The following is a 16649-nucleotide window of genomic DNA, read 5'->3' as shown; positions in this document are numbered from 1 at the left end:
AAGCAGAGTTGCTTGAAACCACAGTCTTCAGAAGGGGCCAGGGTTGGTTTAGCCATGAGATCCCACTCCGGTCTTCACTGTGACTTCATCATCCTTTAGAACTGTGATCTTAGGGGTGCAACAGTGGGCTTTCCTTCCCTGAGACAGGGAGAAGAGGAGGGTCAGTAGCCAGTGACTGGAATCCACACCAGGCTGAGCAGTGCGTCCTGGGGTGAGGGGTGAAGGGGGGGTGTCAGTCTCTCACCTGATACTTTATATTCTTCTGTATTACTTAACTAAATTTTAGTATTGTTTTTAAGTATTGTTTTTTTCCTTAGCTGACACTGTATACTAAATCAGTTACAGAAGGATCACAGAGCTGGAGGGGGGGAAGGGTAATAAAAGAACAAGAAAGAAGAAATAGGATCAGCTCTAAGAATAGGAAAATCTCTTCAAAGATAAAAACAAAGGGAGACATCTAAAGAAACTGGTCTTAAAAACCTAAAATTTTTAAATTATGTACTTCAAAAAATTCAATATACAAAATTAGAGGACAGATAACAAAAAGGAACAAAATGTAAACGTATGTAATGTTAACATAGTTCCTTACTATTCAGAGGCCTCTTTCAAGAACACAATGAGAGGGACCACTCATAGGGAAATGAACAAGAATGACAAGAAGGTGAATAGGAAATTCACAAAGTAAGAAACACACTGCCAAGAATCTGTTAAACTTACTAGCTATCCAGAAAACATAAGAAACATAATTGTGGGGTATTTTAAAAGGGAAAACCTAAATGATTAACAATAAGACTATTTTAAAAATTATTGTATACTTTGATGTCTTTAAAAAGAATATTTAATGATTAGAATAAGCTCACAACATAACATTGTAAATGAAAAGCGTGGGTTAAAACACGGTATTATCTCCATTTTTCTAAAAAACATTAAAATTCAAGGGGTGCCTGGCTGGCTCAGTGGTAGAACATGTGACTCTTGATCTTGGGTTCGTGAGTTCAAGCCCCACGTTGGAGCTACTTAAAAAAAATAAAATTCAGGGCGCCTGGGTGGCTCAGTTGGTTAGGCGACTGCCTTCGGCTCGGGTCATGATCCTGGAGTCCCTGGATCGAGTCCCGCACCGGGCTCCCTGCTCAGCAGGGAGTCTGCTTCGTCCTCTGACCCTATCCCCTCTCATGTGTTCTCTCTCTCTCATTCTCTCTCTCTCAAATAAATAAATAAAATCTTTAAAAAAAAATAAAATAAAATAAAATAAAATTCAAAAGAGTACATCAAAATATGGACAAAAATTAGCTGAGGCACTTACACATTATTTTAATATTTACAAAAAAGTATTTTTAAATATTGAAGTGAAGAAGAAAATGGGCGGTGAGTGGGTTGAAGCACATAGGAAAGTCCAGAGTGCTTCACCCTTTTCCTCTGGTGGGTGCCTTGTTGCTCAAGTCCAGTCCTCCTCGTTCTCTGCTCTGCACTCCCTGCTCCTAAGAAACCTGCTTGTTTCTCCTCAGGATTGAGCACTGAAGGCATCTACCGGGTCAGCGGGAATAAGTCTGAGATGGAGAGTCTGCAGCGACAGTTTGACCAAGGTAAGGCCACACAGCCTGGCCAAGCATCAGAGGCTGGAGCCGGTCAAGGCAGACGGGACAGCCAGGCTTGGTGACTGAGAAAGAGAAAGTATTTGGCCCTACTTAGCCTTGCCTCCGTGTGCACACTGCCATGTGGAGGAGGGGGGAACAGGCCCTATCAGCAAACAGAAGCATCATCCCTGTCAAACCCGCGTCAGCCATCTGCCCCCCATGTCACCATCCACTGATGCTGTTCCAGGTCACCCCGGCATGCGCCTCGGTCACCTCTGGGGGCTTTACTTCCTTGCAGTGGGCCCGACAAGGGTGGTTGCAGGCACATAATACGAAGTGGAGTTGTGGTCATGGTCCTATTTTGCCAGGGCCCAGGAATACACATGACTCCCCTCCTCGCCAAATCCCTGCACAAGAGAGACAATGCGAGGGAACATTTATGATCAGCTGAGCATTGGGACCCAGGCTTCCAAAGCTGAAATCTCGTGAGTTAGACTGGCTCTTGGCAGGGACTCCTGTCTCCTAAGCTAGGTCGTCAGAGGCCTAGGGCCAGAGAGCCAAACTCTCAGCCCTAAAACTGAGCACACTATGGGATGAGAAGTCACACCACTGGTGCCAGAAGCAAATGAGCCAAAGCAATAAAAGTTCTCAGATGTTACCAGCCAGAGAGGAAAGTAAGCTGAGGATCAGAGTAGGGTCCAACTCAGCGTGTGGCTGGGCCTGAGGGGACCAAGCCAGACTCTCAAGTCAGGCAGCCCGTGGGGCCTACAGGACAGAGCAGCCAGGAGCAGGCACCCTACCCGCAGGCTCCGGGGAGCCATAGCACTGTGCGACGCCACGGCCAATCTCTGCTAGCTGGCAGTGGGGGGGAGCATACACTAGGGAAGGGAAACACCTGTTTATCTTGCAGGATAGGAAGCATGAGGTCAAAGTGAGGGTGTAGCCGCACACTTGGGTATGTACTTGTGTATATTCAAGAATCTGTTAACAGTTTATACCCCCCCCAAATGGAAACAGCTTATGTCTAACAGTAGATGATTTCTTGTAAATCAGGAGTGCAGTATTCAAAGAAAAGTGAAGACGCAGAGGTCAGTGGTGTCAGAGGCTGGGAGGGGCCAGAGGGAGAAAGATGAGTCTACTCCCCCTGCCGCTTTAAGGAACAAGGATGGAGGCAGCAGTCAGGATTGCTGGTAATGTTCTGTAACCCACCATGAAAAGTGAGCCAACCTTTTAGGAAAGTCCTTTGTTTTTTTTCCAGAGGGGAGGGTATAAGGAAAAGGTAGCACCACATCCCAGCCAGACAAGGGGAGTTGGGTGGCACAGAATGACAGGGTGCAGTTGCTCTGTTCAAAGGATGACCATGGAAGGAGGCATGGGGTGTCAGCCTCTGCCTGCAGATCTCACAATTTTTTTTTTTTTTTAGCAGTGCCCAGGGATGCCACCTCCTGTTCTGTCTATGAAAATCCCAAGTCCCTGCCCTGGCTCCAGGCCAGCCCTGGGCAGCATCCCAGGGTCTTCGAGGTTTCTCTGACTTCTCCCAAGCACTGAGTTTTCCTTTTGCTTGTCTCCAGCTTATATTGCCCTCATTCTCCCAACTTCCTTTCAGACCACAACCTGGACTTGGCAGAGAAAGACTTTACAGTGAATACCGTGGCTGGTGCCATGAAGAGCTTTTTCTCAGAGCTGCCAGACCCCCTGGTCCCGTACAACATGCAGATTGATCTGGTGGAGGCTCACAGTGAGTACTGGCAGCCCGGCCCGGCTCCCGGGTGCAGGCAGCAGCCCGGGCTGACTGTGGTGGGTGAACTGAGGGGGAGGGGCTGCAGCACCATGAGAATGGCTCCTGTGCTGAGGGAGCAGCCACTCTGGCTCTTAGAGCTGGGGCTGGAACGACAGAGGGGCTTGCAGATCAGGCCCCTGCCTTTGTAGACCAGAGGGGCTTTTCTAAGGGTTCTGTCAAGAAAGTTGCAGGTTCCCCCAAAACCCTATGAGTTAAGAGCCTGGATTTGTATCAGACTTGAGTCACATCCCTGCTCCTTTGCTTGTCCACAGTGGAAGCGTGGCCCGCACAGCCTTCCCTGACCCTTGGTTTCCTACAACACTGTCCCTCCTCCTATTTATGAAAGATTAGGAGAGCTCTAGAGGCAGGGCTGTAACAGGCCTTTCTTCTCCCCTCCGCTCACCCGTCTCTCTTACAAGGAAGTCAGCGTGTGGTCTGGGCCTCTGGAGGAAAAGGGACAGCTCGCACTGCCCTGACCAGAGGCTCACTGGGGGCTGTAGCAAGGTAGCACCTCTGGTTTTACTGGCGACCTTTTTGTGCCATCCTGCCGGCCCCAACAGCTGTTTCCGCCCTGACCTGCCCCTCTCGGGAGGCGCTTGTCCGCACTATTGGGAGCCTTCCCAGCAGGCAGCCTTTCCCGGACTTGGTGCCGTGCTGCAGCTTCCCACCTTGTGGCACTTTTTCCCTTTTTTAGTCCAAGGCGGCCTTCCTGCTTTGCAAGCCTGGTGGGCCTAGACCCCCAGAAGGAGCCATTGCTGTGCAGCTGCAGAAGGGGGAGGGTCTTGGCCAGTGACCAAGGTGGGGGGGGGAGGGAGCTGTGTTCCTTAGACTATAGGACCTTAGTCTCATCTCATCATTGCCCAACTCAAAAGAGGGAGTTTTGAGCCGGCATGATTTACTCACAAGGCTGATGGTGTGGGCAGCAGTTTGGGGGAAAATCACAAATCAGGGTTTTAAGTCTTGGATCACAGGCTCTTAGGGACTTCGGGAGACGGGGGTACCGACAGCAGCCCAGCCGGAACTGTGGAGGTGCCCCTGTCAGAGCCTGGCTGCTGCTGGGATTGCGGGGCCCCCGGAGTCACCTTTCCCTGGTCTGCATTTCCCATGATGCTTGTTTCTGCAGGCTGGGTGCCACCTTTGCCATACTTTCTCCCCGAGGTCTTGGCAGAGCGAAATCTCTCACGGCCCCTGAACTGCTCCTGAGCTTATCCGAGCCCATCAGGGATGGAGCAGAAGCGCAGAGCTCTGGCTCAGTCATCCGGTTGCCTGGCCTTCTTTCCCAGCAGGAGTCCGGGTTTCTCCAGACGCTGGGTGGGCACGAGTGCAAGCTTCTGTGCCGCACCTGCTGTCCAAAGATAGAGCCCTCCCAGCGGTCCCTCGTCCAGCAGGCTCCAGGCTGGCCCAGATGTGAAACGCATAGGAGCTCTCCATCTGGAGCCAGCTTGCTTTCCACCTAAGCTCGCCTCTGGGTGGAAGTTAGGAAGAAAAGGTGTGGGCTGGTGCTCCACGCTCCAGGCGGGAGGATTCCTGTCAGCGGTTGTCTTGACTTGGCGCCATCTAGAGGCTCGTAGAGTCCTGGCTCCCGACAGAATCCCATTGTTTCTGCAGGAACTGCTGACATAGCATCTTTTTGTTTTTTTGGAGGGGCATGGGGGGGGAGGGGAGGGAGGTGTTACTGATAGGGAATCAGCTGCCCTTCCTACAGCAGCGTCCCTGGCTTCCACTGCTGAGGAAGGGAGCTTCTTGCTGCTCCTGCAGCCTGGAAAAGGGTGGAGATTTCTGCTTCCCCTTCCCATTGTGTGTTTCCTGTGCCCCCAGCTAGTCAGCTGGAGCTCCTCAGCTGGGGCTCCGTTGTCTTGAACCTGGGGGCGGGCGGAAGGTGGGGGGCGGGGGGGGAGGATCTCGCTGACTGGGCACCTTCCCAGGCCACTGGGGCTGTGCATGTCCTGGGGTGGGTTTCACTGAGCCAGGGACACCAACCAGGCAGGACCAGAGTTAGTGTTAAGGGACATTATGAAACGAAGATTCTCAAGCCCAAAAGTAGGTATTGTTGGCCTGGCTGGGTTTCCATGGCAACATCAACTTGACCAGCTCTTCCCAGTTAATACCTAAGAGCTGTTGTGTCTGCGTGTGTTCAGGGCTTGGAAATGGTTTCAGATCCCATCACAACAAATATCAAGGTCACTATCAAATTGTTTTTTAGCTCCAGAATGTCACAATATTGAACATTGCTGAAAATATGCCCACAAATAGAGATTCTTGTGATTATTCACCAGTTATCTTCCCACCATACTCAGGGTGATGTGTGGGTGATTCAGAGGTGAGTAATAGCAGCAGCCGCCACCCATACCGCTTAGGGAGTGGCATGCTGGGGCTTGACCTTCTGTGCACAGACACTGTCCCTGCCCTCCCAGGGTGCGTACTCCAGTTACCTGCCAGACAGAACGAAGCCAGCTGAGCTAGAAGTGCGGAAAATGCAGTGAGAGGGACTAGGGTCGAGGGCTTCATGGAAGAGGTTGCGCCTGGGCTGTGGCCTCAAGGAGGACCAGGATTTCAGGAGGCAGAGAAAAGGGCTTTGAGTTGTTCCCTGTTCCGTCTCACCCACACACCTCACCCTGGCCTTAACCACCTATGATCATTTATTCTTGCCCCACGTCTTCTCCTTCTCCTCTCACGACACCCCCAACCCCACCACCACCGATGTGGAATCCCACCGGTCCAGCTAGTCCCCCACAGGCCCCATCCTATGTCTTTTGTGCCAGAAGGGTTCCTAGAGCTAGCTCTGTCTTAGCACAGAGGTCCTAAGCCTAAGGACCTTTGGCTCCAGGCCCTCATTAGTCCCATAACTGCTTATGAAGCTCCATATGCACGGTTTAGTCTGCAGAGACCAGTAGCTTTCATCAGCGTGTCAAAGGGATACATGCCCCAAGTGGTTCAGGATACTGGCTCACCATCTTACCATTCCCCTCGAGAGCTAGGACGCCTTACAGCTAGAGATGATAAACTAATTCTGGGATCCTGCTTCCTCTCGTCTGTCGAGATAACTGCGTCGGGTCCCAGGGGTGTTCCTCACTCACATCCTGGCACATGCCAGGCCCTGTGTGGGACGGGGCAGATGGCATGGACGGATGAGTGTGTAGTCCCTGCTTCATCTGATGGGTTGGGAGGCACAGGACAGGTGACTGCAAGGTCATGCCTCCTGCAGAAAGACACCCAGAATCTTCCAGTCCAGGCCCAACAGAGTGAAATCTCAGCCTCGGACTCGTTTGGCACCTGAGGGAGAGGTGGGGGTGGCATGCCATGCATGCCTGCATGCATCACTGAGAGGGTGAGAGGGCCTTGAGCCAGGCTTTTCCTTTTCTGCTGCTGCAGGTGTGCGAGATGGTCAAAGGCCATCAGAGATTTTCCTCCAGGCGCTGAGTTTGGTGGCAGCAAATCCCAGCCTAGAGTCTGATGGCCTGGGCTAAAGGTGGCAGCAGAGTGCCCCAGCCAGGGCAAGAACAGTGTTTGGGATCAAGAACCCTGACAGCAACTTGTGTGACCTTGGACCAGTACTCTTACTTCTTGGAGCTAGGGTTGGTCTGTGTGCTGTGAGGAGTGTGGTGGGCTAACCTCTAAGCCGTGGCCTCCACTTCCTCCTGAGTTCTTGGGGCATTTGTTAGTTCTGAATGAGTTCTCAGTCGCCTGGTCTGTGTCCGGATTTTGTCTTGGTTCAGCTGGCCTGAAAATGCCTCTCAGGAACCTGAGACCGAATTTCACAAGTACGGGGTGTGAGCTGGGGAGGCCCTGGCCCTGCAGAGGTGCCCTCGCCATCCCATCTTTTCCTTCAGAGAGGATCACTGGGGGAGCCCCGCAGCGTGGCAGAAGGCCGGGGACCCAGAGCAGGCATGCTGGACTGGAGACGGCCTGTGCCCACCCCCCCTCCCCCTCACCAGTCTTCTGTCCGTGGCACTGCCTCTTGGTTTTCTCAACCAGCATGTAGGGGGAGCCCCGTGTGGTGAGGGCTGCACAAAGAGCGACTCTGAAGTTGTCCCATTAGCACTCTGGCACTGTCCAGAGATAAGAAATCACTGGTGTCCTGAGTACCCGAGAGAAGGTTCCTTTGCTTGAGGGAGGAGGCGAGTGAGGTCAAGTCAGCAAGATGGGCCGTGTTTTTCATGAGACAGAGGGAGGGCTGGGCTCTGCACTGAGAGGCTTCTATTGCTCTCCTTGATGTCCTTCCTCCCTTCTCCTCCTCCTCCCGCCAAAATCAGTGCTCCTCAGCACTCGTGAGCACCTGCGCCTCGAAGCCGGCTGGAGAAAGGGAGCGGGGAAGCACAAGGAGAGGGGCCATCTAGGTCCTTGCTGGGCACCTTGCTGCCACGCTACGTGGGGAGGGAGGCTGGCATTCCCAAGGACGGCGCGTGAGTCCCGGTACTCCCACCTCTGCGCGCTCCTCTTCCCAAGGAAAACAGAGGCAGCAGGCATACTTGTGGCTCAGTGGAGGACAGGCCCCCGTCATTGCCAGCCCCGCTTCCTGCCTCTAGCCAGGAGCACGGGTGAGGCCTGCTCTTGGGTGCAGGTGCCCAGTGAAACACACAGCTGCGCTGGTGGTGCGCCGCGGGCGCCCAGGAGAGGCCCGTGCCAAACTCGCGTCTGGGAGCGGGTGTGACGATTCTGGGGGGCGTTCTGAACCCCGCACATGCTTCTCGGGTGTCAAGACAGGCACTCCTCCTGATGAGAGCAGTGTACTTGTTTTAAGTAAACTTCGTACTGAAGCTTAACAGGAAAGAGTTTTGAAACTCAAAGCCAGAGAGAAAGTGTGCTCTTGAGGTTGAACCCTTAAAGCTTGGGTGCAGAGCACTGAGGGTGATAATGGCCCCACACAGTTAGTTCCTGTGGCTTTTCAGTCATTTTCTACCAGACAGCTGTTACTGAAACACGATTTTTATCAAGTCGCACAGTTGAGTCAAAAGATTCACCGGGTTCCATGCCCGTGAGCCTGCCGGCAAAAGCCCTGGCTCACTCCAGCCCTGCCCGTCTTTGCGGCCTCCCTTTCCACTGCTTCCTGCCCCTCAGATGCTTCCAGGCGCTGCCTGCGTGTCTGCATGTCACCGTGCGGCGTCAGCGGCGTCAGCCCCTCGCACAGACGAGGGCTGCACGCTCACGGGTGTCACCCACGCTCCCACGGCTGTCCGGTGTCAGAGACAGGATTTGAACCAAGGACCGCGGGGGTTGGGTTTGGGCTCTGACCTGCTGCACGCACGGCCTTTCCCCCCTGCACTTTGCCGTCCCTTCCCGGCAGTGCACACTCCGCCTGCCCTTCCCAGTCTAGCTTGAGCCAGCCTCCTCCTGCGCCTCCCTGGACCATGACCCTGGGGGCACGTCACCTGCTGCAGAGGTTCTTAACCTGGAGGCCAGAGGCTTCCGAAGGAACATGATGAGTTTTGGGGAACCTGTGAACCTCGAGAAATTGTAGACAGAGTTGTACATGGCATGTTTGAAGAGAAGCTCCAGAGCTTACATCCATTGCAAAGGAGTCTGTGCCCCCAAAACAGTCAGGAACCATCATATTTTTTTAGCCATTCACCCACCCCCACAACCCTAAGTGTGGGATAGCTCTTATCTCTTCCTGGATCCGACTGTGGTTTTTCTGGGTCCTAGGTGTCACCTTCAGCTCTTAGAAGTAGTCATAGGGAGGTCTTTCATGCTCAGAGAAATCTGGGCCGGCTCTCCCAGCCAAGGCAAGCCAAGTGTATTCAAGAAAGAGCAGCCGCTGGGGCGCCTGGGTGGCTGTCGTTAAGCGTCTGCCTTCGGCTCAGGTAATGATCCCAGGGTCCTGGGATCAAGCCCCGCATCGGGCTTCCTGCTCGGCGGGAAGCCTGCTTCTCCCTCTCCCACTCTCTCTGCTTGTGTTCTCTCTCTGTCAAATAAATAAATAAAATCTTTAAAAAAAAAAAAAAAAGAAAGAGCAGCCGGGACCCCAGGGAGCAAGCACGATGGGCCCCACTCAGGTTCTGCAGCCAGTCAGTGGGGTCTGGTTCCCAAGCTCTGCAGCCTCTCTGGGCCTCACCTTCCTTATCCCTCAGTGGGCTGACAAGCCCCTGCCTCATAGGACGCCAACGACTAACTGAACCAGGACTGGTGCGGATGAGCACTTGTTCGAGTTAGCTTGTATTCACACTCCCACTGCATTAGGATTCCATGATGGGCAAAGTGTGGGCGGTAATGGGGGAAGGGGGTGTGTAGTCCCTTTGATGAACTGCATGAGAATTCCCCCACTGTTTCCATCAGCTCCTCCAATAGGGAGATGTGTAGAGGGTCCTTGTGTCTCTAGGAAAAGGACAGAGCCCTGGTCTTGTGACAAACTCCCTCCCTAGACAGTCTGTTGGCGTGGGTGGGTGGCAGCGCTCACCCGTCTGGTCAGGAAGCATGCAGGCTTTCTGCATTGGGATGCCTGTCTCCAGGGGCAACCGGTTGAGCAAAGAATGGTGTTCTTTATGGCGGTGTCTCTGTGGATCCTTGAGTCTCGGATAGTGGGGGCCAGGAAGCCCCAGGCACACAGTGCTCCCCTTCAGCAAGGGCCTGGGACCCAGAGGTAGGCCTGGCTTTTGGGTCGGTGCCACCGCCAGGTGTGCCTGCCTTGGGCAGAGGCTTGTGGGGGAAAGACTGGGGTTGACCTTGTCTGAAAGCCCTGGGCTGTGTGTGCCCTGAGGTGGCCCTCAGCCCGCTAGTCTCACCACCTGCCCAGGACCAGTATCTGTCTTGAGCCCGTAACACCCACCAGCCATGGCCACGAAAGTCTTTGGTTTTCTCTTTCCTCAGAAATCAATGACCGGGAGCAGAAGTTACATGCCCTTAAGGAGGTACTCAAGAAATTTCCAAAGGAAAACCATGAAGTCTTCAAATATGTCATCTCTCACCTGAACAAGTATGTTGCAGGGCTTGCTATTTGGTCTTCCCTCCTCCTGAAATTGCCAGTCAGGGCCAGCTAGCAGCAGAATGATGGACCAGGCCGTGTTCTCAGCCTGGCGGCCGGGCCCGGCCTGGCCTGCCAGGGGCTGCTGGTGCACCTCCTCAGTGGGGGCACATCTGGCTCACCAAGGAGTATCCTGGCCTCCTGGTTCCTCACATTTCCGTCCTGGTTCTATCCGAGAGGCCCAGGCGGCCCCGAGCATGCCCAGAGTCCTCTCCGTGTGTGACAGAACACTGGGCAAGATGGGGGTGCTGTGAAGAAACTTGAACCTGTCGAGTAAGTGCAGAAGCTGCAGGTAGGAAGTCTGTCAGCGGACTGTTTCCCAGATTTCTTCACAGACAGAATAGGTTGGTTTTCCAGGCAAACCTGTTCCTCTCTTGGCAGAGGGGTGTTTTATGGAGTTCTAGCCCAGGATGTACACACTCCCTCTCTATTCAGCCAGAGCAGCATCACACACTTCGGTGTCTGGACGAGAGTCCCTGAGGCAGACCATCTACCCGCGGGGTTTGTGGAGGGCATCCCATGAGCCAAGACCCCAGAGCCACTCCTCAGGGGCTGACCCAGTGGCGACACGGGAGCAGAGGACTGGCCACAGAGGGTCTCAGGCTTCGACTTCCAGGCTAGGCCACAGAGAGCTGCGGCTGGGCCTTTTCTGTTTTCAGGTTGTGGATGAGCAGGCAGGGAGAGCAGTCGGGGTGACGGTGACCATGAGCACACAGGGGATAGGACAGGGGCCCTGCTGGCGGAGAGCCTCATCCAAGACGCTCTGACCGTGAGTTTGGTGTCCCCCACAGAGTCAGCCACAACAACAAGGTGAATCTCATGACCAGTGAGAACCTTTCCATCTGCTTCTGGCCCACCTTGATGAGACCTGACTTCAGCACCATGGACGCCCTCACGGCCACGCGGACCTACCAGACAATCATTGAGCTCTTCATCCAGCAGTGCCCCTTCTTCTTCCACAATCGGCCCATCAGTGAGCCTCCTGGTGCCACGCCCAGCTCCCCCTCTGCCATGGCTTCCACCGTCCCCTTCCTCACCTCCACACCTGTCACGAGTCAGCCATCACCCCCCCAGTCCCCTCCGCCCACCCCCCAGTCCCCCATGCAGGCCTTGCTCCCCTCCCAGCTTCAAGCAGAACACACGCTATGAGCCACCAAGGCCTGGGGCAAAAGGAGACCTTCTCTCTTCCACGGGGTGGCGTTTGGCCTTGAACAAAACCAGGTCCACTGGGATAGGGGTGGGGAGAGTGTCCCCTCTCCCCTGTTACCTTCTCAAGACCTCAGCGCCAGCACCAGCCCCAGTCTACCGTGGGCTGGGCCGTCAGGCCCCCTGAGCCCGGCGCTGCATACCTGGAGCTGTTCGCAGCCGCCAGGGGGCGCCCTGCCCTTTGACTTGGACCCTTTTGAGGACTGCACTGGCCAGGCAGTGGCCCCCGTGGCCCTCCGCACGCTCACTGCTCCCCAGACCACCTCCCCCACCTGCCCCCGCATACCAGCCTCGGGGCATCCACCCGCTGCTTGGACAGAGCCCCGGCCTCTGCCAACGGGAGGAGGCTCTGAGATTTGGGCCGCCCCGGGGTGGGGCCGGCAGCCCCGCAGAGAACAATTCCCGTCCGTTTCATCTGTCTCTTCCCACATTCCATATCTGCACCCCCACCCCTGTTACGTGAGCCCCTGTCCAGTAGCCTCCCCGGAAACACACAGGCCACAGCTCTGTCAACCCAAGGTACAGTGCTGGGGGTGCTGGCCCGGCAGCTCAGAGCAGGGAGGGTGGCTGTGTGCTGGGACCATGAGTGTGTCGCTTCCCCTCTGCTTCCCACATGCCCCCCTCCCACTTCACAGGCTTTGGGGATACAGTCCCTTTAAAACAAAGAACACTGGAAGAAACATGGAAAAAAATCCCCAGTAACTTACAAAAGAAAGAGGAAGACACTACAGACCTCAGGACTGACCCGTCCTCCCACCTCTCGGAGAAGCAAGCAGGTGGTCACAGCGAAACCAGGATGCCCAAGGGTGGTGGCCAGAGAAGCTGTGGGGGTCCTGCTTACAGCCTGTCACCAGATCCCCTTTCCCCAAGAAGACAGTTTAAGCCCTTGGTGGGAAGAGCTTGGGAGACCAGCCTGGATCCTGGTCTGCTTTGGAAGACACTACAGTGCTGTGGGAACACTACTCTTGTGTGCGTCTGGGTGTGTGTGGGTGTACGCGTGCGTGTGTGAGTGCTTGTGCACGTGGGGGTATGACTTTTCGAGAGGGCACAGCTGGGGGGACGCTGGGTGTACCTGGCGTTTGGTTTAGTGTGTTTGCTGTTGGAGTGGAGTCATTTTCATCCTGGGCCGCAGACCACCGCCGGCCCAGGGGTGTTCATGGGAAGTGGGCGATGTGTGGAGAAGTGTGGTCGGCCCGTTCCTGCACGGGGACAACCTTTGTGCTCCCAGGACTAGGAGGGCCTGGAGGGACAAAAGTCACAATCTGTCAGAGTCACGAGGGTGCCGTGCCTGCCTGTCACACACAGCCTGTGGCCCTCCCCAGCCCTTCCTGGGACATGGCCTTCGCCTCGGCTTCCTGGCCTTCCCACTGACCCCTGGAGAACCCTCCGCATGCCCCACCTTCTGTCCCCCAAACGCAGCGATCCTGCTAAGGCTGCTGCAGATAATGGCTGCCCTCCCACTCCTCGTGGCCGGGCCGTGGCCTCTGCGACCGGGAAGCCTGACACGGAGGCGCTGTGGGCTTCGGGGCCCTGCAGGCCACGCAGCCTCCAGGTCTCTTTGCACTTTAAGAAGCAACGCCTGTGGTAGGTTCGACGATGCCCTGGGTCCCCTCAGCCGGGTGGCCTGACAGCTGCCTCGCTCGGGACAGCCTCGAGCCCCAGACCCTGGCTGTCGGCTGTTGGAGGGTCGGGTAGGCCCTGCGCTCGCTGACTTCTTCCTCTGGATAAGCTGGATACCTTACTGTTAATAGTTCTTGTTCGGCAAGATAAGGTGCTTGGAAAACTATCCCTGCAAGTTTTACCACCTCTTTTTAAGAACACTAGTCAAAAAACAAACCTAAGGTACATGAATGTTGATGTAAATGTTGGGTGAGGGATCTCTTCTCTGGTGGCTCTGTGCCCGATGCTCAAGGTCAGGGTTGGCAGGAAGGTGACGGGTGGGGTTGTGACTGGTTGGCAGACCCGCGGCCCTGGCTCCCCAGCCCCCTCTGCTCGGAGTCCCGGGCAGGTGAGGAAATCACTCCATTGAACGAATCTCCCTTTTTCTAGATCATGCTCACCTACCCACTCCGAGGCAGCCCCTCAGGTATTGGGTGGGGGCGGTCTGGGACCACCATCCCTTGTGTGAACTGAAAAGTAGCCCGGTCCCCCTCCCACCACCCCACCCACCCACCCCCGTGAGCAGTTTCCTCCGCCACCTCCTTTGCCACCCCCCACCACCACCTGCATGCCTGGGCTGTGCCCCAGGAACTGGCCAAGCCCCTCAGCTCCCCCCATCCTGAGACTGTGCAGACGTACAGATAGATGGGGACTTTTCTGGGAGTGTGGGCAGGGGCGGCTTACCAACAAGGGACAGCGGCTTTGTCTCCTTGCGCTGGTGGAAGTGGCGGGAGCCAGGCATCTCCGGGGTAGCCTCTGGGCCAGCAGCATCCCCTGCCAGCCAGCTCGGGGAGCCGCAGGAGCCCCTTCACCTGGCTGTGCCCGGTGTCCTGCTGGGGCTTAACGCATGCACAGGAGGGACCTGGGGGCTCATGCCCCCAAAGAGCCACCGGGGGCAGGAAGCGCCGGGGGTTCCTCTTGTTTCCATTTCTTCTGTCAGGTCTAGCTTCTAGTTTTCTGCTTCTCCAGACTGACTAGGACTGGGGGTTGTTTCTCTATCATTCTGGGTTGGCATTGCCCTGCGTGGTAGTTGGGGGCCCTGGGCCTGGGGTTCGCACCCAGACCGAATGGGCACTTGGACGGGAGCCACAGAGGCAAGCCGGGGCATGTGTTGGGACGTGCTGCCATAAATGAAATGCTACCCACCCCTCGCGTCCATCCAGCGTGTGAAGCTCCGAAGAGTGCTTTCGCGATGATTCTCCCGAGAGCAGCCCCGCGGCTCTGGAATCGAGGGAAGGGCAGGCATTAGTCAGCCTTGGCCAGAATGGGGGAGCAGGTCAGCAGAGGTGACGGGACTAAATAGCGGTTTGCCCGGGAGCTCTCTCCCTGGCCCATGTTCGACATCCGCAAGAGAATAGTTGCCATGTTCGGTGGAAATGAACAGCCCTTGGTTGTGAGCGGAAGGCTGATTCTGGCTCTGACACGGACGCTTCCGTGGAGGAGGGGGTCCAAGGTTGAGCGGCCTGCCTTGTGAATGTGCCCTGAATTCTTGGCTGTGTTGCGTATTGGGGATCACACACGGCACATTTATTCCTGCGCTCCATCACGTCGTTCTTCCCATCACTTGACGTTCTGGAGTGCTGAGGAACAGTACTGTTCCCTGTGTTCTACACCCTCCTGCCACCTTGGTCTTCCTGCCGCGAGGCAGGAAGCGTGCTGCCGGGTGTGATTCTTCTAGCAGAATCGGTTGGGCTCTGCCAGGTGGGCAGAGGGCGACATCATAGGAGCAGCGTGCTGGGCAGGAGGGGCCTGGAGCGCGCGCCTGCCCCTGACCTTGCGCTAGGGCCCTGGTCCCCTGGTCTTGGGGGGAGGCCTGGAGGGCGGTCCATCCTCAGCCCCGAAACTTGAAAAGCATGCTGCGTTGGTGAAAACCCTGTCCCTCTGGGCCCCCTTCCCCTTCCTGCAAGGACAGCCACGCTGCTTTGGCGTTTCCGAGAAAGGAGCGGACACCGTCTCGCTGCCACTGAGAGCACTGCCCAGCCGCCATGTCGCCAAGAGAAGGAAGCCCCAGGGGCTTGGCCTACTTTCTGGGGGCCGCCCCGCGGACGGGGACAGCCGGCACTGCACTCGCTCCCAGGCCTCGCCGACTCCGCAGATGGTGGACGAGGAGTCGCCCTCCTGTTGCTTGGCAGGTTCAAGCCACTCGTCTGCGCTTAGGTGAAAGGACAAGGACGGACCGAGTCACGCCTGGGACCTGCTGGCGAGGGGGGGCAGAGTGAGGGGAAAGGCCATTCTCTCAAGGTGGCGGGGCTGCGGCCGGGGAGGGTCCTTCCCTCCTGGGGAGCCGGCCCCGCGCCCACGGCAGTCAGGTTACACTTTCATGTAGTCGAGACAGGGCCTAAGTTATTGTTTGCATTAAAAAGAATCCTGTTCCCTGTGTACATAAAAAAGAAAAAAAGGAAATGTCTGAATTGTATGGGAATAAAACTTGTTTGAAAATTTGGAATAGTGCTGCTGCCAGCTTATTTTTCTGGTACTTGTATTTTCACATGTTAAATGATCTTTATATATGTTGAATTAACAAATATTTTGAGTTTCCTGAGAAAAAAAGCATATTAATGGTATTGAAATGTGTTAGTAGTCTGGCCGTGTGCCTAAATTTCTGTTTTGCAGCAAAAGTGGAGAACTGTATGTAAAGAAAGTATAACAATTATTTCTTTGTATTTTAGGGGCTTTAACCAGGACATCCTCTAGTTGGTGTTAGGAATGTTTGCTTAATTTCCAGACCTTTTTTTTTTTTTAAAACACGTTGTGGGTTTTTTGAGGCTCCAACCTGATTAGTGCATGGTCAGCCATCAACTGAGGCTGAGGCATCTCTGACTGAGGTGGTTTTGTTTGGTTTTGTTTTTTAAAATCATGTATTTGCTACAAAGTATTGTACTCGTCTCAATGGGAATGGTGTAAAAAACTGAAAAGGCCTTATGTGATATGTATCATAGTTAATAAATCAATCTTGTAAAAAACCAAACCTGAGAGAGATGAAGGTGGCCCCTCCTGCCAGGGCCCTGAGCGCCCTTCCCGCAGCGGACGCGGCCTCAGGCCCTGTGGGGACCCCAGCTCCTCCTCAGAAGCCGCGGCCAAGGCCCAGCACGCGGGAGGAGGCCATCCTCTGGCCACAGGGCACGGGGATCCCAGAGCACCCCCAGGAGAAGGTGTTTGTGGGGGGGACAGCTCAGGTTCTTTAGCCAAAGCCCAACACTCAGACCCCCGTGGCCACAGGCCCCCAGCAGGGGACACCGAAGTCAGCAGCCCCTGCCCTGCCCTTTCACCCCCTCCCAACCCCGGGGGTCTGGGGCCACGCCAGCCGTGCAGGGGGCTTGCTGCCTGGGTGGCCCCGGAGTGTTAGCGTCTGCTGAGCGCCTCCAGGGATGGCTGGCTCCCTAGGTGCGCGTGCACCGTGCCCCTGCCGTCCCTGGTGCCTCCGTTCTGGCACAGGCCCTCATTCCAGCTCACTGCACGGACGGGCAACCCC

The 16649-nt window shown here is 55.5% G+C and overlaps 1 protein-coding gene across 1 annotated transcript in view; it reads left to right on the top strand.

Annotated features, from left to right (window-relative positions):
- Positions 1-16145, top strand: part of ARHGAP35 (Rho GTPase activating protein 35) — a 126391-nt gene extending 110246 nt beyond the window's left edge. The window contains exons 4-7 of the mRNA XM_032388863.1: positions 1506-1583; positions 3181-3312; positions 10159-10264; positions 11104-16145. Coding sequence (XP_032244754.1) covers positions 1506-1583; positions 3181-3312; positions 10159-10264; positions 11104-11461 — 674 coding nt within the window. The 3' untranslated portion in view covers positions 11462-16145. The remainder of the gene's footprint in view (positions 1-1505; positions 1584-3180; positions 3313-10158; positions 10265-11103) is intronic.
- The last annotated feature ends 504 nt before the right edge of the window (positions 16146-16649 follow it).

The sequence above is a fragment of the Phoca vitulina genome, unplaced genomic scaffold (assembly GCF_004348235.1).
Source record: "Phoca vitulina isolate PV1807 unplaced genomic scaffold, GSC_HSeal_1.0 scaffold52, whole genome shotgun sequence".
Lineage (NCBI taxonomy): Eukaryota > Metazoa > Chordata > Mammalia > Carnivora > Phocidae > Phoca > Phoca vitulina.
Note: the sequence above shows the minus strand (reverse complement) of the source record. Positions and strands in the feature narration are given on the sequence as shown.